At 50.2% G+C, this 25,072-nt stretch overlaps 1 protein-coding gene across 2 annotated transcripts in view; it reads right to left on the bottom strand.

The window, feature by feature from the left end:
* Positions 1–25,072, bottom strand: part of PAX9 (paired box 9) — a 160,519-nt gene that overhangs the window by 9,939 nt on the left and 125,508 nt on the right. For both annotated transcript variants that reach the window (XM_069209139.1, XM_069209138.1), the window contains exon 4: positions 11,515–11,734. In XM_069209139.1, coding sequence (XP_069065240.1) covers positions 11,515–11,734 — 220 coding nt within the window. The remainder of the gene's footprint in view (positions 1–11,514; positions 11,735–25,072) is intronic.

The raw sequence follows: 25,072 nt of genomic DNA, 5'->3' as shown, positions 1-25,072 counted from the left end.
TACCACAGGCGTCTGACCTGCGACAACTCGAGCGCCCTTTGGCCACACTTACAAGGCCCTAGCGCCTCTTAGCGCCGCACTAGCCTAATTTTCTTTACGCTAATGTGGCGTTAAAGAGGCCATTCTCCTTTGCCATATTTACAGAGTCGCGCCATGCTTGCATTGAGCTACTTGGTGCCGCCTTGCGCCGCATTATGCCTGTGCCAGGCATGATGTATGCAAGTGGGGGTGTTCCCCTGCAGGGAGGCCCGTATAGATGGAGCAGTAACATTTCACTGTGCCATTTTTAGTGTAATTTTTAACACCTGCTCAGAGCAGGCGTTAAAATTACGTACCCATTACTTTCAATAGGCCTCCCGTTACCTTCAGGATTAGCAACGTCATTTCAGGTGCTAATCCTGAAAAGTACCCCAATACTGCCATAAATGATGATGCTATTGACCTAACGTGTGCCATGGTTCGCTGTATTGTAAATACGCCGCACACATGGTGTCATTAAGAGGCACATGGGGGCACAAGAAAAGTGGCGCATCACAGCTGATCCGCCACTTTCTTGTAAATCCGGCCCCTTGTACCTCTTCAGCAAGTCAGTCACCAGACCCCCAACCTCTTCTTCTGTGGGCTGTCCATGCCTCGGCACCCCTTGTTCCATGCCCCTGCACCCCTTGTTCCATGCCCGGCACTTCTTGTTCTCTACCCCTGCACCCCTTGTTCCATGCCCAGGCACCTCTTGTTCTCTACCCCGGCACCTCTTGTTCCATGCCCCGGCACCTCTTGTTCTCTACCCCTGCACCCCTTGTTCCATGCCCCGGCACCTCTTGTTCTCTACCCCTGCACCCCTTGTTCCATGCCCCGGCACCTCTTGTTCTCTACCCCTGCAACCCTTGTTCCATGCCCGGCACTTCTTGTTCTCTACCCCTGCACCCCTTGTTCCATGCCCTGGCACCTCTTGTTCTCTACCCCGGCACCTCTTGTTCCATGCCCCGGCACCTCTTGTTCTCTACCCCTGTACCCCTTGCTCCATGCCCCGGCACCTCTTGTTCTCTAACCCTGCACCCCTTGTTCCATGCCCCTGCACCTCTTGTTCTCTACCCCGGCACCTCTTGTTCCATGCCCCGGCACCTCTTGTTCCATGCCCCGGCACCTCTTGTTCTCTGCCCCGGCACCTCTTGTTCCCTGCCCCGGCACCTCTTGTTCCATGCCCCGGCACCTCTTGTTCCATGCCCCGGCACCTCTTGTTCTCTACCCCTGCACCCCTTGATCCATGCCCTGGCACCTCTTGTTCTCTACCCCGGCACCTCTTGTTCCATGCCCCGGCACCTCTTGTTCTCTACCCCTGCACCCCTTGTTCCATGCCCCTGCACCTCTTGTTCTCTACCCCAGCACTTCTTGTTCCATGCCCCGGCACCTCTTGTTCGATGCCCCGGCACCTCTTGTTCTCTGCCCCGGCACCTCTTGTTCCCTGCCCCGGCACCTCTTGTTCCATGCCCCGGCACCTCTTGTTCCCTGCCCCGGCACCCCTTGTTCCATGCCCCGGCACCTCTTGTTCCATGCCCCGGCATCCCTTGTTCCATGCCCCGGCACCTCTTGTTCCATGCCCCGGCACCTCTTGTTCTCTACCCTGGCACCTCTTGTTTTCTGCCCTGGCACCTCTTATTCCATGCCCCGGCACCTCTTGTTCTCTGCCCCGGCACCTCTTGTTCCATGCCCTGGCACCTCTTGTTCTCTACCCTGGCACCTCTTGTTCCATGCCCTGGCACCTCTTGTTCCATGCCCCGGCACCTCTTGTTCTCTGCCCTGGCACCTCTTGTTCCATGCCCCAGCACCTCTTGTTCCCTGCCCCGGCACCTCTTGTTCCATGTCCTGGCACCTCTTGGTCTCTGCCCTGGCACCTCTTGTTCTCTACCCCGGCACCTCTTGTTCCCTACCCCGGCACCTCTTGTTCCATGTCCTGGCACCTCTTGGTCTCTGCCCTGGCACCTCTTGTTCTCTACCCCGGCACCTCTTGTTCTCTGCCCCGGCACCTCTTGTTCCATGCCCCGGCACCTCTTGTTCCCTGCCCCGGCACCTCTTGTTCCATGTCCTGGCACCTCTTGTTCCCTGTCCTGGCACCTCTTGTTCTCTACCCCGGCACCTCTTGTTCCATGCCCCGGCGCCCCTTGTTCCATGCCCCGGCACCCCTTGTTCCATGCCCCTGCACCCCTTGTTCCCTGCCCCGGCACCTCTTGTTCTCTACCCCGGCACCTCTTGTTCTCTACCCTGGCACCTCTTGTTCCATGCCCTGGCACCTCTTGTTCCATGCCCTGGCACCTCTTGTTCTCTACCCCGGCACCTCTTGTTCCATGCCCCGGCACCTCTTGTTCTCTACCCCGGCACCTCTTGTTCCATGCCCTGGCACCTCTTGTTCCATGCCCTGGCACCTCTTGTTCTCTACCCTGGCACCTCTTGTTCCATGCCCTGGCACCTCTTATTCCATGCCCCGGCACCTCTTGTTCTCTGCCCCGGCACCTCTTGTTCCATGCCCCGGCACCTCTTGTTCCCTGCCCCGGCACCTCTTGTTCCATGTCCTGCCACCTCTTGGTCTCTGCCATGGCACCTCTTGTTCTCTACCCCGGCACCTCTTGTTCCCTGCCCCACCAACTCCTGTCCTGTGACCCAGACCCTCTTCTGGAGGTAATTCCCTCTCCGACCTCTTTATCTCTCCTGGGGCTCTGCTCTACTGTTATCCCGCCCTGGAGTTTACATAACTTGGTGAGTCTTGGTGGCATATTTACAAGCCGCGTGCGCCGCGGGTGTCACTGTTTGTGATGCACTGGTGGTGCACAGTGCAGACCCATATCTACAAGCCCACTCACAGCCTCCGAGATATAGAGTAAAGCAACACAGTGCAGGCCGCTGCGTTGCCTCACTCTGTGTTAAGGAGGCTGTCCGAGGGTGTTAGGACGGGTGTTCCCCCGCACACCCACGGGTTTTGTCCCAAGATGCTGTAAAACCTACAAATGCGTCAAAACCGTACGCCTCCCAGGTGACGTGTAACGAGGACAAATATCTCGATGTCTCTTCATTGTTTCCTCGTTCAATGTGTGCGGCATTCTGCAGCACACAGAGAAAGAAGAAAACCCCTCTCTGGATTGTTTTAGTGCAGAAAGGTGCTTCTTCCTGCACAAAACAATCCTGCTGACAATGCAGACACCCTGCCACCATGGTGCAAGGCTGCCAGCCTCGGTGATGGCAGCAATTTGTGCGTCAGCGGAGGGGGAAAGGACAGAAACGCACCATATCTTGTCATTATGGTGCATTTCTGCCCTTTCTTGTGGCGCAGGACAGCGAGCTTCTAAATATGCCCCTTGGCCTATGTCCGAGGAGTCGTAGGCCCAGATTTACTAAGGGCTTGTGGTGCCCATATCACACAAGGTGATACAACGGCAACACAAAGCCCTTAAGTGAGATTTCCTATGCCTCGCATGGCTCTGTGTGGCTTTTAGTAAACCAGTAGTAATGCAATGCAGCGGAAGTTGCTACCTTGCGTTACTTTGCCCTAAGAAGGCGTTCCAGGAGTGGCCCCTGGGTGTTCCCACACATCCATGGATTTAGGTGCATTCCCAGATTTACTAACAATAGTACACATTGGAATGTGTCAAGATGCTGCACGTTCCCAGGGAAAGTGCATCGAGAAATATCTTTACTTCTCCTCATTGTTTTCCTTCTACGCGTGCTCCGTGCTGCAGCACACAGAGAAAGAGAAACACCTGTAGTGTCGGCACCCTTTCGCCATGGTGCCAGGGTGCTTGCGTTGGCAGCCACTAGTGCGCCAGCGAGGGCAGGGAGAGCAGGAATGTGCCATAGCTCAGTTGGTATGGAGCATTTCTGCCCCCTCCAGTTGACACAACAGAGCAAGTTGACTTGCTTCGTTGTGCTGCGTCACATTCTAGTACATCTGCCTCATAGTTTCTACCTTTACTCATACTGTAAACTACATTAAACGTACTACGTCACATCATCAGTTTTAAATGCTCTGGATTCACAAACCTGCTGTCCAGGCTCTTGAGCAGGTTCCAGAATACAACAGGACCATGCTGTGAGAAAGTAGCCTCTTTCTAGCATGGTTACCCCCATTTGTGGCCCGTTTGTCAGTGTGTTTGACTGTGTCACTGGGATCCTGCTAGTCAAGACCCCAGTGCTTATGCTCTCTCTGTTCCCAAATGTGTCACTACATACTGGTAACCCAGTATTTCATGCCAAATTGGCATACTGGTGCCCCCTTTTAAGTCCCCAGTATATGGTACCTAGGTACCCAGGGCATTGAGGTTCCAGGGGATCCCTATGGGCTGTAGCATTACTTTTGCCACCCATAGGGAGCCCATGCAAAGGATTCTGCAGGACTGCCACTGCAGCCTGTGTGAAATGGTGCATGCACCCTTTCACAGCCATTCACTCTGCACCAGGTCACTTATAAGTCACCTATATGTCAGGCCTTCCAACCCTGAAGGCTGGGTGCCAAGTACCTGTGTTTGAGGGCACCCCTGCTCTAGCAGAGGTGCCACCACATCGTCCAGGCCCATTTTCCAAGACTGCGGGAGTGCGGGGACGCCATTTTACACGTGCACTGGACATAGGTCAATACCTATGTTTAGCTTCACAATGGAAACTCCAAATATGGCCATGTAAGGTGTCTAACAATTAGGAATTGTACCCCAATACTGATTCTGGTATTGGTTGCACAATTCCATGCACCCTGGGGGTTCCACTATGGACCCCAAGCACTGCCAAACCAGCCTTCTCAGGTATTCCAGGCAGCCCCAGCGGCTGCCACCTCACAGACATGTTTCTGCCCTCCTGTTGCTTGAGCAGTGCAAGCCCAGGAGGACAGAACAATGCATTTCCTTTAGGAGAGGGTGTTACACCCTCTCCCTTTGGAAATAGGTGTTACAGGCATGGTAGGGGTAGCCTCCCAGAGCCTCTCGAAATGCTTTGAAGGGCACAGATGGTGCCCTCCTTCCATAATGCAGTCTACACCGCTTCAGGGTCCCCCAGTCCCTCCTCTGGCACAAAACTGGACAAAGGAAAGGGGAGTGACAACTCCCCTGTACATCACCACCCCAGGGATGGTGCTCAAAGCTCCTCCAGAGGGTCCCTGAGTTCTGCCATCTTGTTTTCAGGTTGGCAGGGAACTCTGGGAGCATCTGAGTTGCCAGTGCCATCAGGTGATAACAGAACCCTCCTGATGACGAGCGGGGATCCAGCAACATGGGTGGTGGACTAAAGTGACCCAGACAGTCGCAAGGTCCAGCTGTCGAACTTTGGTGAAGGTAAGAGCTTGCCTCCCCACACAAGACAGTACCCTCTTGCACTGTGTGACTTGCAGTTGCCAAGGCTTATGTGCAACCTTCCATGAAGTTCTTTGTGCACAGCACAGCTTAGGCCCCCAGCACTCCATCCTGCGAAGTACAGCTTCCTGAGTGGTTCTCCAACGGCGTGAGATCCCTTTGTATCGTGCTGTGTGGGCCCCATTTGCACCTTCTTTGTCCCAGTGCTGTGGGACTACTGTGCATGCTGCCTGGTCTTCTGAGGTCTCTCTGAGGTGCTGAGAACCCCCTCTGTCTCTCCCTTCTGGGTAAAGGGCACCAGGTCCCTCCTGGTCCTGGGCAGTGCCATCTTCCACCAACCGTGAGTTTTGCGTGTGCTAAGGCTTGTTGGTGGAATCCAGCTACGAAAACTAGACTGCAATCATCCATCCAGCATGAGACATCTTCTGTCCCAACCAGGAACCTGCATCTGTCTTTTTGGGTGCATAACTGACTTTGGCGGTCATTCTGACCGCGGTCGCCGCCCGCCATGTGGTCACTGCCAAATGGCCGCTCCGCGGTCAGGAGACCGCGGATGCCATTCTGGCTTTCCCGCTGGGCCGGCGGGCGACCGCCAAAAGGGCGCCCGCCGGCCCAGCGGGAAAGGCCCTGCAACGAGGAAGCCGGCTCCGAATGGAGCCGGCGGAGTTGCAGGGGTGCGACGGGTGCAGTTGCACCCGTCGCGATTTTCACTGTCTGCAAAGCAGACAGTGAAAATCTTCATGGGGCCCTGTTAGGGAGCCCCTGCACTGCCCATGCCAGTGGCATGGGCAGTGCAGGGGCCCCCAGGGGCCCCACGACACCCGTTCCCGCCATCCTGTTCCTGGCGGTTAGAACCGCCAGAAACAGGGTGGCGGGAAGGGGGTCGGAATCCCCATGGCGGCGCTGCAAGCAGTGCCGCCATGGAGGATTCCCTGGGCCAGGGGAATACCGGCGGGAAACCGCCGGTTCCCCTTTTCTGACCGCGGCTTTACCGCCACGGTCAGAGTGGCCCTGGAAGCACCGCCAGCCTGTTGGCGGTGCTTCCGTGGTCCCCGGCCCTGGTCCATGGAATGACCCCCATTGTCTTCTCACCAGTGGTTCCACTTTTGCACCTTCATCCGGGTTAGCAGGGGCTCTTGTTCTTCCTGGACTCTTTAGTGCTTCTTGGAATGTGTCCCCTTCTTCCACACGTCTTCAGGTCCAGGAGTACATCATTGCTGTCTTGCAGTCTCTTCTGGTTCTTGCATTATCTTCTATCACGACTTCTTGTGTGTTTCAGGAAACTTACTGTGATTTACTCCTGCTTTCATGGGCTCTGGGGTGGGGTCTATTACCTACCTTTGGTGGTTTCTGACAGTCCCAAAGCCCCTCTACACACTGCACTTGCCTAGGTGGGAAACCAAGATTCCCATTCCACTATTTTAGTATATGGTTTGTGTTCCCCCTAGGACCATTGTAACCTATTGTGATTTTCACTATTTGCACTGTTTTCCTACTGTGTACTTGCCTGTTTTCGATTACTAGTGTATATATATTGTGTATATAACTTACTTCCTGGACCTGGTATAAGGTGTACGTACCTTTGGTACCAACTACAAACCCGGCCAGCCTCCTACACATGTCCTGAAGAAGGCCACGTTCAGAACACTCTGGCAACAGTGCCAAATAATTTCTTCCACGACCTCCTGTTCCTATGGAGCTGTACCTTTACCAGTCCTACGTAACCAACCCGTAGTGAGGTCTACCATACAACGTGCTACGGTTGAGGTGTCCTAAAAATCCAATGCCACCCTCTGATAAATATGAATTGGAAGATGTATTCGGCATAAAACCCAAGGACCGTCGTAGTATCAATCCCTGAGCAGTCCAGAGTCTGCCAAATTCGATGCCCAGTGGACAGGGTATAAGTGACCTGAGAGTGCCACATCCATGGTGCCTGGGAGTCAGCAGCCATGACAGCAAGCCTTGCCTCGCCCAATACAGTGTGGTGAGCACATCACAGCCCCTAAACAGATTGCTGGGTGGGAGAGTGGATGGGTGAGTGAATAAATAGGAGCGTGTCTGCCAACGTAGCACAAAGGACAATGTTTGAGGTACACAGGTGATTACATATGGTGTTTGTTAGCTACGGTGATGGCAACTTCTTCCAGGGTCTTCTCTTAATGAGAAATCTGCGTTATTTAAAACAAGACTAATCGGTTGTCTGCAGTGTCTATGATATGTCTATTCTTCGATTGAACAGGAGCACACGACTATTTTTTATTATAAAGAAAAAACACCTCCTATTTGAGAGTTACAGAGAAAAAAGGGCCAATACGTGTTTTACAACTTTTACAAACTAAGGAGTTACTTCATCAGGGGAAAAATCCTTTATCATTTGAAAAGACAATATTTGACAAATTTAAAAAATAATATTTAAAAAAAGAGATCTTCTTCACATAGAAACAGAAGAAGCATTGTACGCAATCCTACAATATTATAATCAACAGTTTTAGCATCAAGCCTGGCATGGTAATTGCCCTTCGAATGCGCCTCCTAGACGATAACGACTTTGAGACGCATTGAAAGTGCGGTTATCGAACAAAATTCTTCTTTAAAATCAAAAATAGGCCTGTGATTGAGTTTATGGAAACTCAACTAGCCTGGTGTTCTTTTAAAATAATGCAGATCATGTTTTACGTTGAGAAGAACCTGGAAGAAACTACCATCACCGTAGCTAAGACATACCACATATAATCACTTGTGGAGCTCACACATTGTCCTTTTATGTTTTTGGTTGGATAGTGCTGGGAGGTAGACTCCGCTACTGGGTTTGAGGAAATGGAAGTCCATTGTTAATTTGTAAAGGGAAGAGTGCCGGGGCCTGAAGATCTGCTCAGAAGCCAGCCGCCGTGCAACTAAACATTGGGGCACCACATATCAAGGCTGGTAGTCTTTAATCCACCACCAGATACTCTCTGACGCTTTTCTCACTCTTGCATGCTCCTGCTTTTTTCCTTTGTGATGATTTTGCCATTTTTCTTGTCCTCTATCCTTCCAGTCTGTGTGTTTCCCTCTCTGGCACTTGGTAAATATCTGACGCAGGAGAATAATTGTGGGCCCCTAAAGTAAGTACCAGTGGACCCCACTAGCACCCTCCAGCTCAGATTAAGCACTGGCTAAGTCTGTTTTTTGGGTCATAAATGTAGCTCAAAGGGTTGTGTCATGGTCAGTGCCTTGAGACCCTATGGGTGATTAGATGCACTTTACAAGTCCTTATTGATTGGTCATTGCTTCTCCTTAGCCGCCTGTAAGAGGACGGCAGTGGGTGGACCTGGAAAGAGTGACCAAGGAGGGACAAGGCACCAGCACCCCCACCTGCTGCCCTTTCCCATTATCAGTGAACCCCACACTCGCTGCCACTGCCAAGACACCATCAGACGTCAGGGTCCATAGGGGGCACCACCTCAGTCCATGGGTGCCACCAGTGCTGTGTGCGATGCAGAAATGTCTCGAAGAGACTCTTGGCACATTCTGGCTTCACCGCCTGGCCTCCATAGAGTCCCTCTTACCGCTGGCCGAGGGCAGTGATGCCAGCCTGGTAGGGTATCTGGGAGTCGGTGTAACGAGGGCAGTGGTGCCAGCCTGGTAGGGTACCTGGGAGCCGGTGTAACGAGGGCAGTGATGCCAGCCTGTACGAGGGCAGTGATGCCAGCCTGGTAGGGTACCTGGGAGTCGGTGTAACGAGGGCAGTGATGCCAGCCTGCTAGGGTACCTGGGAGTCGCTGTAACGAGGGCAGTGATGCCAGCCTGCTAGGGTCTCTGGGAGTCGGTGTAACGAGGGCAGTGATGCCAGCCTGCTAGGGTCTCTGGGAGTCGGTGTAACGAGGGCAGTGGTGCCAGCCTGCTAGGGTCTCTGGGAGTCGGTGTAACGAGGGCAGTGGTGCCAGCCTGGTAGGGTACCTGGCAGTCGGTGTAACGAGGGTAGTGATGCCAGCCGGTTAGGGTACCTGGGAGTCGGTGTAACGAGGGCAGTGATGCCAGCCTGCTAGGGTACCTGGGAGTCGGTGTAAGGAGGGCAGTGATGCCAGCCTGCTAGGGTACCTGGGAGTCGGTGTAACGAGGGCAGTGATGCCAGCCTGCTAGGGTACCTGGGAGTCGGTGTAACGAGGGCAGTGATGCCAGCCTGGTAGGGTACCTGGCAGTCGGTGTAACGAGGGCAGTGATGCCAGCCTGGTAGGGTACCTGGGAGTCGGTGTAACGAGGGCAGTGATGCCAGCCTGCTAGGGTACCTGAGAGTCGGTGTAAGGAGGGCAGTGATGCCAGCCTGCTAGGGTACCTGGGAGTCGGTGTAACGAGGGCAGTGGTGCCAGCCTGGTAGGGTACCTGGGAGTCGGTGTAACGAAGGCAGTGGTGCCAGCCTGGTAGGGTACCTGGGAGTCGGTGTAACGAGGGCAGTGATGCCAGCCTGTACGAGGGCAGTGATGCCAGCCTGGTAGGGTACCTGGGAGTCGGTGTAACGAGGGCAGTGATGCCAGCCTGCTAGGGTCTCTGGGAGTCGGTGTAACGAGGGCAGTGATGCCAGCCTGCTAGGGTCTCTGGGAGTCGGTGTAACGAGGGCAGTGATGCTAGGGTACCTGGGAGTCGGTGTAACGAGGGCAGTGATGCCAGCCTGGTAGGGTACCTGGGAGTCGGTGTAACGAGGGCAGTGATGCCAGCCTGGTAGGGTACCTGGGAGTCGGTGTAACGAGGGCAGTGGTGCCAGCCTGGTAGGGTACCTGGGAGCCGGTGTAACGAGGGCAGTGATGCCAGCCTGGTAGGGTACCTGAGAGTCGGTGTAACGAGGGCAGTGATGCCAGCCTGCTAGGGTACCTGGGAGTCGGTGTAAGGAGGGCAGTGATGCCAGCCTGCTAGGGTACCTGGGAGTCGGTGTAACGAGGGCAGTGGTGCCAGCCTGCTAGGGTACCTGGGAGTCGGTGTAACGAGGGCAGTGGTGCCAGCCTGGTAGGGTACCTGGGAGTCGGTGTAACGAGGGCAGTGGTGGCAGCCTGGTAGGGTACCTGGGAGTCGGTGTAACGAGGGCAGTGGTGCCAGCCTGGTAGGGTACCTGGGAGTCGGTGTAACGAGGGCAGTGATGCCAGCCTGTACGAGGGCAGTGATGCCAGCCTGGTAGGGTACCTGGGAGTCGGTGTAACGAGGGCAGTGATGCCAGCCTGCTAGGGTCTCTGGGAGTCGGTGTAACGAGGGCAGTGATGCCAGCCTGCTAGGGTCTCTGGGAGTCGGTGTAACGAGGGCAGTGATGCCAGCCTGCTAGGGTCTCTGGGAGTCGGTGTAACGAGGGCAGTGATGCTAGGGTACCTGGGAGTCGGTGTAACGAGGGCAGTGATGCCAGCCTGGTAGGGTACCTGGGAGTCGGTGTAATGAGGGCAGTGATGCCAGCCTGGTAGGGTACCTGGGAGTCGGCGTAACGAGGGCAGTGGTGCCAGCCTGGTAGGGTACCTGGGAGCCGGTGTAACGAGGGCAGTGATGCCAGCCTGGAAGGGTACCTGAGAGTCGGTGTAACGAGGGCAGTGATGCCAGCCTGCTAGGGTACCTGGGAGTCGGTGTAACGAGGGCACTGGTGCCAGCCTGGTAGGGTACCTGGGAGTCGGTGTAACGAGGGCAGTGGTGCCAGCCTGGTAGGGTACCTGGGAGTCGGTGTAACGAGGGCAGTGGTGCCAGCGTGGTAGGGTACCTGGGAGTCGGTGTAACGGGCAGTGGTGCCAGCCTGGTAGGGTACCTGGGAGTCGGTGTAACACCGTCCTAGACTCCTGTGCTTTTTTTGTAAAACAATAAGTGCTGGTGCCCGAAGCGCGGCTCCGACACTTGGGGCTGGTGCTGTGAAATGTCAGAGCCCCAGTGGGGAGGGTGCGCAGTCCTGAATCCACCTCGGGCCTCTTTATTTCATTGCCAGGCACCCCCTGCCTCTTTATTCCACTCTTACAAGTTTCTGCTTTCTCCCTTGGTGATGGGTTTACTGTATGTCTTTTCCTCTCTCTTTTCGTTTTGTTTGTTTTTCCCTCTGTTGGTCTCGTGAAATGTCTGATGTGGAGAATTAAATGCCAGTCCCCAAAAATAAGTGCTGGTGGCCACCACTGGCAACCACCGGCTCAAATTAAGCCCTGCTAGAGTTTCATGCTAGTGAGCGAAGGCGGTCATGGTACACTACCTTCTCTTGCCGTGTGCATGCCTTTGAAGGCCAGCGAAGCTGTGATGTCACAGCTGTGTGCCAGCGCGGCACCCCCTCCATGCTGCCACCCATGCCCCGTCACGTAACCGGAGGAAGCGGCTGCGCTGTACGTCATGTACGGTGAGACGGGGGACGTCGTCGGATAGGGACCCATCCCTGGTGCCGCCACAAAACCGCCGACCGCCGAGAGGCCATGTGCCTAGAAACAAGAAAGTAAAATATTAGAAGAAAGTGGCAACTTGTATGCTTTGTAGGACTGGCAGTAACTTGTGCTTACATAGAACCAAGCATCCTGCATCTCTAGGATGACAAGATATGAGATCAAATGATACTTCAGAACGGAACTGAGCAGAAGGCCCCTAAAAAAATAGGACGTATTATGAGGAAAGCTAGAAAGGTTTATTGGAAAATTAAAGGCATTGCAGAAAACAAAAAAAATGGGAACGCATCAGCCCGTCGTTTGTCATAAACATTATAATATTATAAATTATAATGTAGGTGAGTAACTCGGGCGCTAACCAGAGATCAGACCGACAGTGTCGCCTGCTACGGATCAGGTGAAATGAACCCAACAAGCTCCGGGTTAGACCCACTTTAGAAGGTAAACTCCAATCAGCTCTATATATTGTGCTGTGGCCGCGCAAGGACCCAAAACATCCCATAATCCTATCACAGAAAGAAGGACACAGTTTGACATGTTCGTCGGCGCCGTCCCACGGACTCTCACCCACAGCTCCCACCCCGGTGCTCCTGTGAGCTGATAGCAAGGGCCAACCCTGCTACAAGGCAAGGGTAAGTTCTCATGAGAATCACAACGTGGTCCCAGCGAGGCCTGAGGAAGCTTCCACAGCATGAGAAGGAAGCTTGAGGACCAAGCTTCATGGAATGACCTCATGTTTCAAAACATTACTTACAAACTGACATCCGTGGGCTGAGCCCACGGTGGGATAGACAGAGTTGACTGCGGTGCAAGAATACGTTGAGGAGAGGCAAAAACCGCCATCCTGAAATCGAGGCCTGCACCATTCATGTTAAAATAAACACAGCTTCTCAGCACAATCTCCTGAATTCATTAGGTGGTAATTACATTGGGTTAAAACAATTACACATTTTCATTAAAACCACCACTGAGTGACCATCCAGGCCCTTTTTCATAATCAGAATCCCCGCTCACAAAGGGCTTGGTTGCCTCCCTGTGTTTTATTATTAGTGTTATACAATCAGATAGAACAGAAAAATGTATCAGCAGCCATCTTGGATTGGGAATCCTTCTCAATATGTGAACTGCCATTAGCATGGAGACCACAATACAAAGCTGCATTCCAAAAAGAGGGGGCCCTATTCACAAAGGTAAGCAGAGACCAAAAGACTAATGTTTAGATCAAAAGTCCAAACTTAGACCAAATGTTTAACTTTACTACGAGCAAAGTTAAACTTTAGGTGTAAACTTGGACTTTAGGACTGAACTTAGACTTTTGCTGTAAGTTGACCTTTGTGAATCAGGCTGAGAATATTTTCACTAAAGTTGTGGAGACTACACTATCCAAGTACCGTGCTAACTGGAAGCTTCCAAGGAAAAACAAGGAATGTTTCAAATGTTTACACTCAATAGAAATATTAATCACCCGCTATTCCTCTAAACTTTGGATGAGGAACAGATCATTTTTGCTAAATTATTCCTGGGTCCCTCATATTCATCAGTGTATTACATTATAAACCTTCTAATAATTCAACACATCTTCGATGCAGAAATATTTATATTTTACTAAACCGTGACATTCAGAAGAATGACAAAATGTATTACAAAATCTCATACATATATTAATGATTAACTTTGAGTTTTCAGCCATTTTTAAAATGTGATAATATTTAAATCCTTATTAAACACTGCACTCTGGAAGCACAACTGTGCTCATAGGTCAAGGCTTTTGATCTCACATACATTTGAGTCCCCAAAATGTTTACCTTTTGACAAAATGTATTCTTTGGTGAGAGGCCGCTCCAAAATCAATAGAAATTGGTGACCAATCCGACCTCTCTTCGCAGTGAGTTCTGCTTCCAAGTTCAGGTTCCCATTTAAATTCTGGTTCTTTAGTGTTGCATAATTTCTTGATCGCAAGTGGCAGAAGAGTAACAAAAAATGGACAGATGACCTGTGGGCCTTCTTGCGGGAGAACGCCTACCTAACCACACAGGCACACTGAAGACAGCTGCAAGTCACTTCAAACACTTTATAACAACAACTTGGATCTGAAGATGGCTGATGGTCTGTGATGTTGAGATGAATCTTTCGATTGACTCGCTAACCCTTCTCGCTTGTCTCTTTCTATTGACTCTCTAATCCTCATCCCTTGTCTCTTTTGATTGACTCTCTAACCCTCCACCTTTGTCTTTCTATTCACTCTCTAATGCTCTTCCCTTGCTTCTTTCTTTTGGATCATTAACTCTCCCCCTTTGTTTCTTTTGATTTAACCTCTACTTCTTCTGTCTTATCTCTTTCTATTGACTCTCTAATCCCCTTACCATTCCTCTTTCGATTGACTGTCTAAATCTCAATCCTCCTCCCTCTTCTCTTCTGATTGACTCTCTAATCCTCTTCTTACGCCTCTTTAGATTGACTCTACTCCTCCTTCCTTGTCTCTTAGGAGTGACTCTCTAATCCTCTTCTCACGCCTCTTTAGATTGACTCTATTCCTCCTTCCTTGTCTCTTAAAATTGACTCTCTAATCCTCTTCTCACGCCTCTTTAGATCGACTCTAATCCTCCTTCATTGTCTCTTACGAGTGACTCTCTAATCCTCTTCTGACACCTCTTTAGATTGACTCTAATCCACCTTCCTTGTCTCTTACGAATGACTCTCTAATCCTCTTCTCATGGCTCTTTAGATTGACTCTACTCCTCCTTCCTTGTCTCTTACGAGTGACTCTCTAATCCTCTTCTCATGGATCTCCTTCCTTGTCTCCAACGAGTGACTCTCTAATCCTCTTCTCACGCCTCTTTAGATTGACTCTAATCCTACTTCCATTTCTCTTACGAATGACTCTCTAATCAGTTCATTTCAGTTATCACTTTATTTCGATCATTCTGATCATAAAAGGACAATCTACATAAAACATAAATAAATATGTACAGTTAAAATAGCGAGGCTCCAACATAGATATATAAAAAACATAATCAATGAGAACACAATTAATACAATAGAATGTATTTTAAAAAACCTGAATCTTCAGAACTATAAACTAGTTCTATAGTATAAAAAGACAATTTCCCACAATGCATCACTATTCAATATTGTTCAGTTAAAATGCATTATTCAAAAAAATAAATCAATACCCAACTAAATTTTACAGTTAAAATATCTCCGTCATTGTATTGATCCGAATTACTGCAAATGTACACGTTGCCTAATTCCCCACTTTGCGAGTAAACCCGGATACTGCAAGAGCTAGATGACGTCTAGCGTCAGATTTCAATACTGGAAGGGCAGTTGGCATCCTCTTACCCCCTTGAGCGACACTCAGGGAGAATCCACATCTTTCTACACTTTACATAGGCCGGGTAAGAAAAGGACATGTTCCTCTGTCTCTTTCGTGGCCTCACAGAGGACACGGGAGTGAAATAGATGCTCTGACGCGTCCATCTGCCTGTGAACGCGGCGCCTGGCAGCGGATGGTACCAGACCGGCATGCGCAGTTCCGTGCCGGGGAGGTTTACATGATCCAAAAATCCTTCCTGGCAAAATACATCCTTCATCCGAAGGAATGGCGACAGCGCGCCACTCTGGGAGCTGCCAATTATTTGCCCTTTTTAGATCCCCAAAACCTCTTTTTAGCAGAGCCTTCCCTAGACATGGGGAGCCTCCGAAGTCGACATATGTCACCGCAACCTACATTGTAAAGGGAATCTCTAGCATACCTCAGCCAGGGAAGTGATTTAGCGCCTGGGAGACCTAACACATCCCTTCCAGCGTCCCTATAAGAGATTATCTCAGGAGTAGCCCACAGTCTTTGAAAATAACAAAGGCTTAACCCCCACTCCCTCTGTCATGGGCAAAACGCCCAGATCAAGCCTTAATGGTAATAAGGGGGTGCCACCAGGAAGACCCACTAACTGGCACAGAAAACAATTCTCAGCAACAGCAAGTTTGCTAGATCCTGGTGCCCCCAAAGTTCAGCCCCAAGAGGGCAGTCCCTAAAGCCTGCAATCTATAATTTGTAAAGGAAGATTGAGGGGGCGAAAAGGAGAGGCATGATGGACTCTCAAAGTTGCCCCCACACTGCTCCAGTCTGAGCCTTCTCTTTTCTGGGTGGGCATTCCATTCTAGGTTCTCTGTCAAGGCCAGGCCCAAATACTCAAATACACAAACCCGCTCTAGAGTGACCCTGCCGAGCTGAGGGCTGGTTCTAGCTTCCCGATTCGGGTTTATCATCATGTATCTGGTCTTCTCTGCATTGATTTCTAAGCCCCTCTGCTTGCAAAGACTCTCAAACTGAGCTGAGATGTTTTGCAGACCCATAGGTGATTTAGATATCAGAAGGGTGTCATCCGCAAACAACAGCACAGGGCTTTTGAGATTAGCCAATCTGGGTGCATCCCCATTACATAGATTTAAATAATCAACAAGCCTATTCACATATAGAGAAAAAAGGGTCGGGCCAGGACGCAGCCCTGCCTAACCCCGCGGTCCACTGGGAAGGGGTCTGTCTGCTCAACTGTTGGGCCATACCGCACTTGTGCAAAGTTGTTACTATGCAGCCCAAGAATGACAGCTAACAAATATGGAGGAGCCCCCATTTTTTCTAGTGTCTGCCGTAGCTTTTGATGGGGGACCAGATCAAATGCAGTGCGTAAGTTAACAAAGGCGATGTATAGCCGGCCACCCCCAGGACCACGGCTTTCCAATGGATCAGCTGGAGTCTAAAAACCTGGTCGATCGAACTAACTTTCTTTCAAAACCCTGCTTGGAGATCAGTCAAAATGTAAATATTTTCCATCCACAACTGTAGACGATCAAGATTGAAGTAAATCATTTTTGTGAGCAGTCCATTAGACTAATAGGCCTGTAATTCGGGGATTGTTCCGGGAACCCTTCTTACAAATGGGAATGATTTCTGTTCCTACCCAAGAGGGTGGGATAGGTCCTCCTGCAAGGATGTTATCAAATAAAACTGAAAAAGAAGGAGCCCAGACATCTGGATCACTTGAATATAAATCCCCTGGTTCTTTATCCAGCCCGGGTTCTTTATTAGGTTTTGTTTTATGAACAGCGGCTCCTACTTCTTCCTCAGTGATGGACAAGTCAGCTATATGCTCACCGCACTTCCTACTTCCCCTACTGGGATCTAATCCTCTTCCTGTGTCTCTTTCGAGTGACTCTCTAATCCTCACCCTTTGTCTCTTTCTATTGACTCTCTAATCCGCATCTCTTGTCTGTTTTGATTGACTCTCTAACCCTCCTCCCTTGTCTCTTTCTATTGACTCTCTAACCCTCTTCCCTTGTCTTCTTCTATTGGCTCTCTAATCCTCATCCCTTGTCTCTTTCCATTGACACTGTAATTCTCATCCCTTGTCTCTTTCAAATGACTCTCTAATCCTCATCCCTTGTCTCTTTCAATTGATGCTGTAATCCTCATCCCTTGTCTCTTTCAATTGACTCTCTACCCCTCCTCTCTTGTCTCTTTAGATTGACTCTCTACCCCTCCTCCTTTTCTTTTGACTCTCTAATATTCTTTTCTTCTCTCTTTCTATTGACTCTCTAATCCTCTTCCCTTGTCTCTTTTGATTGATTCTTAAGCTCACCAAGTCGGCTGCTTTGCTTCGAGAAATGTGACTACTTTTTATTACAGTAAACTCCTTCATCCATCCCCAGTTCCCACTGTTACATTAATTTTCTTCTACAATTATGATGTATGTGTGATCTATGTCATTTTTTTCATTTCTGAATACGGTTCATAAAACTATTCCTACCTCTGGTAAATATCTCTGAAATATGACCTATTTGCCCTCAGCGCGTTGAATGCTGGGACTTGTAGTCCCAAACCTACACTCGGGCGAAGCATAGCTACACGTCCGGTAGTGCAGGATGTCATGTGGCTGATAAGAAAGTACCTCAGTCGGGAACGCGGCCCCGGGGTAGGTGCTGCACCGGACACCAGTGAATACAGAAATTTACTGTGAACCGGGCAACAGGCCTGCGTGATCCCATGGAGCCTATTCTTTAGTGAAGATGGGTGACTGATAGGAAAGAAAAGCCAGTCCGGTTTAATCCTAGTAAGTGACTGATGACGCCTTGACTGTGAGCGTTAGTATACAGGAGTTTAGATATATTGTTTTGCTTTTTTTCAATTAGAGAAGCTCAATGATTAAGTAGGTCCTGAAGAAGCGTCAGGGGATCCTGTTGGACCATAAGAGACGCGAAACATGTCGACCGCATACTAAGGATTATCGGAGTACTTCCGTTCTCCTTTATTTTGATTGTTTGTGTGAGTGTCTGAGCATTATCTCTGGCTTCACTCCGTTTACCTTCTTTTTAATCTTGACCATTTCCCAACAGCAAGTAATAAATTAATTAGTGAGGGATTTGAGCCAATTTTACTCTTCTTTCTTATGTATTTTCCTCCTCTCTCGGACCCACATTTGGCTCCGCGGCATCATCGAGTTTAAAAAGATCTCCGGCAAAGAGCCCCCCCTCGGGGGGTGCCCGTCAGACATTGCAGCGCCGGTCTGACGAGGAGCTGTCCGATGATGAAGCATGACACCAAATGTGGTGTGTGAGGACTATTGCTCCTGATTATCAGGACTCCTTTTCTTTCCTTCTCTCTTGTTTTGGAACAGTGTACCATATTATCTTATCACGTTGTCTGGAGGGTGTACACTGGACCATTTAATCCTCCGATCCCCTCTTTTTGTTTGAAGAAATGATAAGAAAGTACTGTCCGGATAAGTTAGACGTGGCATTGGGCCACCAGACTTCTATGTCTCTTAACTGCTTACCGTAGCGCCTCGACCACACAGCGCCTTGCACTACCAGTAAAGAAGCTAAAACAGCCAATGGGCACGGTAGCCCCTTAAAGCTCCCATCCTGGCACCCCGTGAGAGTCTGTAGGAAACTGGGTTACTGGTTGAGGGGTGGGGTTAATCCTCATACCACACAAAGCAAATCCTTGTCAGGGTGCACCACAAAAGTCAATAAACCTGTGGTTAACCCTCTGGTGACTCGGCATGAAAGCAGTAAGGATTAACTTAGAGGCAATGTGTTTGGCATGTATGCAGCGCACAAACAGTAATAGAGTAAAAACACAACCCAAGAAAAATCCCACACCAAATTCGAACAAGCATTTGCAATGCAATAGGTCTCGCATTTTTTTGAGTTAGAGCTATTGTCTTCGTAAATTCATAACTGGACTTTTCTTGCCACATAAATTGGGCAACCCTGCCTCATAACTTTGTCTTTTCCTGCCATATGATTCCTGTGACCCAGCATTTAAGTCAATGTCCGTCCTCCTGACTCCAACACACGTGCTGTGGGGTTCCCAAGGGTTGTGTCTGGTCGTGGCGTGCGTCTGAATTCCTTGTGTCCAGGAGGTTTCAGGGAACAACAAGAATGTTAAGGTAACTTTGGTGAATAATGTTCTTGTGGAGGGAGATCAGCATTTACTTTACTGGCAGTTTTCACTCATCATAAAGTAGCACAGAGGGTTAATGAGCCTGCTGCAAAGAACATGAACCAAGCGTATTCACAGAATGGAATTTTATGAGTATATTTGTCACACAAATCCTTATGTCACTTGTGAAACTTGTGGCGTGGCCCTTGTGCTGAGCTGAGGGGGGAGGAGGATGCTTTGAATAAATAAATTAATAAATAACATTTGTTTCTACAGTACGATCAGGTTACAAGGCACTAGGTTACTGCCCTTCCATTCTAGTGCTTTGCAGCAGTTTCAAGATCTTCTTAGAGTTTCGCATTGCTCCATTGGGTGCAATATCTGATAATTATGTGTTTCTGTTCTCTTCATTGCTTGATGTGACTAGCGAGAAACTCACTCGTGATGGTTGAAATGCCACTGATAATTACACTGAAAATAGGAAAATGTCACACAAACCAATGTGAAATCTTGGCAGCTCTGCCTACACATTTACAATGTGAAGACAATATTAAATGTACTGTTCTGTACATGCAAGAGCAAAAAGAATACTCTAGAAAAAGAAGAAAAGACTCTGTCATCATGCAGACTTTCACCTGAAGGGAATCTCGATCCCATTAAATGTGCACATAGTAGCCCGCCCACTTAGCCCAACACTAGGCCACCGATCGAGTTATAGGCACCTGCGCTTGTTTTTTCCAATTTAAAAACTGGTTCAAGGGGATGCTGAAGCAGCAAGAAAGGGATCTGCATAAAGGAATAAATGCCCCGAGGTCTGCACGAGTCTTAGTGACAAGAAACAAGGGATCCAGGGTGAATTAGTAACTGCTGGAAGATGACACATCTGCTGACGGCCACTGTCCTATGATATAAAGTGCAGCCCATGGAATGTTCTCAGCCCAGAAGTGATAATGTCATCTGTCCTGGGGCTATAGAGCGAGAAGTAGGTACCAAGGATGCCCTGAAACTCGCCCTCTGCAGAGGATTCCCTTACTGGATTCCTTGGTGGCACCGCCAGGGAGGCAGACCAGCCGTGCTCAGAAAGGGCTCTCTTTCCCACCGTCCCCATGCATCCCCTGCCCGTTCAGCAACCTGCTCCTTTGGTGTCACCGGAAGTAGGAAGACAGATACGAAAGGGGAGGGGCGGGATCAGTTGTGGGGACGTTCTGCGCCAATCGCAGAGCGAGATCTGCCCGTGGTGGCCAGGCTTGGGTTAACACGTGTGTCAATGTAAGCATCGGCGCCGGCATTCCACCAGACGTATGTCCCTCTTCAGTCTGAAGGGTGGGGAGGGGCTGCCACAAGGAAGTTGTTCACGAGGGACATCTCGTGACACTGAAATGAGGAAGTGACAGAAGAGAGGGCGCAGACAAATGCAAGGCACGTCGCGCTTGGAAGCCATCTTGGAACGGGATACTTTAGTTGTGGGTAATAAGAAAAGCAGCTCCCATGCGACGACGAAGGGACTATTACACTACGGGTATGCTGGTTAACTGGTACTGTATATCCCGCCCTTAAATGAACTAAATACATTGTAAGTACAATTAAAATTGTACATCATCGAAGGTGAATCGAGAACGGCACGCATATGTGCTGCAAGCACATAAAGGCGGGGACACCCTCTTTTTCCCTTTGACTAAACTACATCAGCACCTAAAATGTTATTTTAATTTTCAATTGACGTATCTCTTCAAGCAGTGTTCAGGATTATTTGGGATTAGCAGCAGTGCTTCCAATATGGCGCCCAGGCTTCCAGTTTCCGGTTTCTCTTTCCCACAAATCTGCAGAAGCCTTTATTGTGTGAATGTGTACGTTAAACAGCTGCCACCCGTGGTTAGTTTACAGAATGCAGTTCACAACCCTCTCAAAACTCTGCTTAGGGCAGGGTGACTGGAAATATAAAGCCAACAAAGAGGGCGAGGGCGAGCTGGGCCTGGAAAAGCCCCTCTCTGCTGTTTTATGTTTACAGAGGGAGCTGGTGGGGAGGAGGGACTGAACACACCCACAGGGTAAGACGAACAGGCAAATACTGGGAAAAAAAGTCCCCTACAGAAGAGATAAACAGGACATTGCGTAATTATACAGTAATTGGTGCTGCTCCCAAAGAGAAAAAGGCAGGACGAAGAGGGAGAACTGACCACTAGCAAGCAAGCATTTTTAAAGGACACTTCAACCACAAATGGGATACTTTGAACTCACAGTATAAGTGTACTTAAAAGTATACAACACGTCGAACGCTTACGCTCGACCTAAAAATAGAGTAAAATGTAATAAATAAAATTAGACTAAAACAAAAAAAAATCTATCAGTAGAATCGGAGATATGTAGTTTTAAAGATCTAAGTAAAAATAGTGTCAAGAATCAGAAAGAGCTATCTGGTTGCGCTAGACCGCGATAAAGTCACAAGTTGAGGCTGACCACAATGGAGTGCAGGCCAGAACCATGGAACAGGTTAGTACTGCTGAAATGTTACCTTTTCAAACTATGGCGCACAGAGTTCAAAACTTCATGATTTCACAGGAGGAGCTCAACACATGCCAGCCAAGGGCCCTGGGCCTGGGATGCACCTTTTGGGGAACAGGCACTCTAGCAGGGGCCAGCAGGGCTCAGGCAGGTCCAGTTGCAGCAAGTCAGCTGGGCAGTTCCAGGAAGGCCTCTGGAGTTTGTTGTGTCCCTGAGTTCAGAACAGGAGGTCAGCCAACTGACTCTTGGAGCCACCCTGGTAGCTCCCTGCCGTACTATGTGACTGATGTTTGAAGAGCTCCCGGTGTACCACGTGACTGATGTCTGAAGTTCACCCGGTGTACCACATGACTGTTGTTGGAAGTGCTCCCGGTGTACCACGTGAGTGATGCTGGAAGTGCTTCCGGTGTACCACGTGACTGATATTGGAAGTGCTCGCTGGTGTACCATGTGACTGATGTTTGAAGAGCTCCCAGTGTACCACGTGACTGATGTCTGAAGTTCACCCGGTGTACCACGTGACTGATGTTGGAAGTGCTCCTGGTGTACCACGTGACTCCTGCTGGATGTGCTCCCTGGTGCACCACGTGACTGATGTGGGATGTGCTCCCTGGTGTACCACATAACTGATATTGGAAGTGCTCCCTTCTGTATAACGTGGCTGATGTTTGACGTGCTCCCTGCTGTACCACATGACTGATGTTGGAAGTGCTCCCTGGTGTACAACGTGACTGATGCTGGAAGTGCTCCCTGGTGTACAACGTGACTGATGCTGGAAGTGCTCCCTGGTGCACCATGTGACTGATGTTTGAAGTGCTCCCTGCTGTATCACGTGACTGATATTGGAAGTGCTCCCTGGTGTACCATATGACTGATGTTTGAAGTGCTCCCTGCTGTATCACATGACTGATGTCTGAAGTGCTTGCTGCTGTATCACATGACTGGTGTTTGAAGGGCTCCCTGGTGCACCACGTGACTGATGTTTGAAGTGCTCCCGGTGTACCACGTGACTGAGGCTGGAAGTGCTCCCGGTGTACCACGTGACTGATATTGGAAGTGCTCCCTGCTGTACTATGTGACTGATGTTTGAAGAGCTCCCGGTGTACCACGTGACTGATGTCTGAAGTTCACCCGGTGTAACACATGACTGATGTTGGAAGTGCTCCAGGTGTACAACGTGACTGATGTTTGAAGTGCTCCCAGTGTACCACGTGACTGATATTGGAAGTGCTCCCTGCTGTAATATGTGACTGATGTTTGAAGAGCTCCCAGTGTACCACGTGACTGATGTCTGAAGTTCACCTGGTGTACCACATGACTGTTGTTGGAAGTGCTCCCGGTGTACCACGTGAGGGATGCTGGAAGTGCTTCCGGTGTACCACGTGACTGATATTGGAAGTGTTCCCTGGTGTATCATGTGACTGATGTTTGAAGAGCTCACGGTGTACCTCCTGACTGATGTCTGAAGTTCACCCGGTGTACCACGTGACTAATGTTGGAAGTGCTCCTGGTGTACCACATGACTCCTGCTGGTAGTGCTCCCTGGTGCACCACGTGACTGATGTGGGATGTGCTCCCTGGTGTACCACATGACTGATATTGGAAGTGATCCCTGCTGTATAACGTGGCTGATGTTTGAAGTTCTCCCTGCTGTATCACATGACTGTTATTGGAAGTGCTCCCTGGTGTACAACGTGACTGATGCTGGAAGTGCTCCCTGGTGCACCATGTGACTGATGTTTGAAGTGCTCCCTGCTGTATCATGTGACTGATATTGGAAGTTCTCCCTGGTGTACCATGTGACTGATGTTTGAAGTGCTCCCTGCTGTATCACATGACTGATGTCTGAAGTGCTTGCTGCTGTATCACATGACTGGTGTTTGAAGGGCTCCCTGGTGTACCACGTGCCTGATGTTTGAAGTGCTCCCTTGTTCACCACATGACTGATATTGGAAGTACTCCCTGGTGAACCACGTGCCTGATATTGGAAGGGCTCCCTGCTGTATCGCCACTGATGTTTGAAGTGCTCCCTGGTGTATCACATGACTGTTATTGGAAGTATTCCCTGCTGTATCACATGACTGAAGTTTGAAGTGTTCCCTGGTGTACTACGTGACTGGTGTTTGAAGTGCTCCCTGGTGTATCACATGACTGACGTTGGAAGTGCTCCCTGGTGCACCACATGCCTGATATTGGAAGTTCTCCCTGCTGTATCACCACTGATGTTTGAAGTGCTCCCTGGTGTACCATGTGACTGATGTTTGAAGTGCTCCCTGGTGTACCATAAGACTGATGTTTGAAGTGCTGGTGCACCACGTCACTGATGTTGGAAGTACTCCTAGTGTACCACGTGACTGATGTTTGAAGTGCTCCCCGTGTACCTCGTGACTGATGTTGGAAGTGCTCCCGGTGTACCACGCGACTGATGTTTGAAGTGTTCCCTGGTGTACCACGTGACTGATGGCTGAACAGATCCCGGTGCACAGTGGAACTGATGGTTGAAGAGCTCCCGGCGTACCACGTGACTGATGTCTGAAGTGATGTCTGAAGACTGATGGTTGAAGAGCTCCCGGAGCTCCCGGTGCAGCGTGTGACTGATGGTTGAAGAGCTCCCGGTACACTGTGTGACTGATGGTTGAGGCTCTCCCTGGTGCACCGTGTGACTGATGGTTGAAGAGCTCCCGGTGCACCGTGTGACTGATGGTTGAGGCTCTCCCTGGTGTACCGTGTGACTGATGGTTGAGGTGCTCCATGTGCACCGTGTGACTGATAGTTGAAGAGCTCCCGGTGCACTGTGTGACTGATGGTTGAATAGCTCCCGGTGCACCGTGTGAGTGATGGTTGAAGAGCTCCCGGTGCACTGTGTGACTGATGGTTGAATAGCTCCCGGTGCACTGTGTGACTGATGGTTGAAGAGCTCCCGGTGCACCGTGTGACTGATGGTTGAAGAGCTCCCGGAGCTCCCGGTGCACCGTGTGACTGATGGTTGAAGAGCTCCCGGTGCACTGTGTGAATGATGGTTGAAGAGCTCCCGGTGCACCGTGTGACTGATGTCTGAAGTGCTCCCGGGGCACCGTGTGACTGATGGTTGAAGAGCTCCCGGAGCTCCCGGTGCACCGTGTGACTGATGGTTGAAGAGCTCCCTGTGCACCGTGTGACTGATGGTTGAAGAGCTCCCGGTGCACCGTGTGACCTATGGTTGAAGAGCTCTCGGTGCACCGTGTGACTGATGGTTGAGGCTCTCCCTGGTGTACCGTGTGACTGATGTTTGAGGTGCTCCAGGTGCACCGTGTGACTGATGTTTGAGGTGCTCCAGGTGCACCGTGTGGCTGATAGTTGAAGAGCTCCTGGTGCACTGTGTGACTGATGGTTGAATAGCTCCCGGTGCACCATGTGACTGATGGTTGAAGAGCTCCCGGTGCACCGTGTGA

The sequence above is a fragment of the Pleurodeles waltl genome, chromosome 9 (assembly GCF_031143425.1).
Source record: "Pleurodeles waltl isolate 20211129_DDA chromosome 9, aPleWal1.hap1.20221129, whole genome shotgun sequence".
NCBI classification, from domain to species: Eukaryota; Metazoa; Chordata; class Amphibia; order Caudata; family Salamandridae; genus Pleurodeles; species Pleurodeles waltl.
The sequence above is the reverse complement of the archived record's forward strand: the minus strand, read 5'-3'. Positions and strand labels throughout refer to the sequence as shown.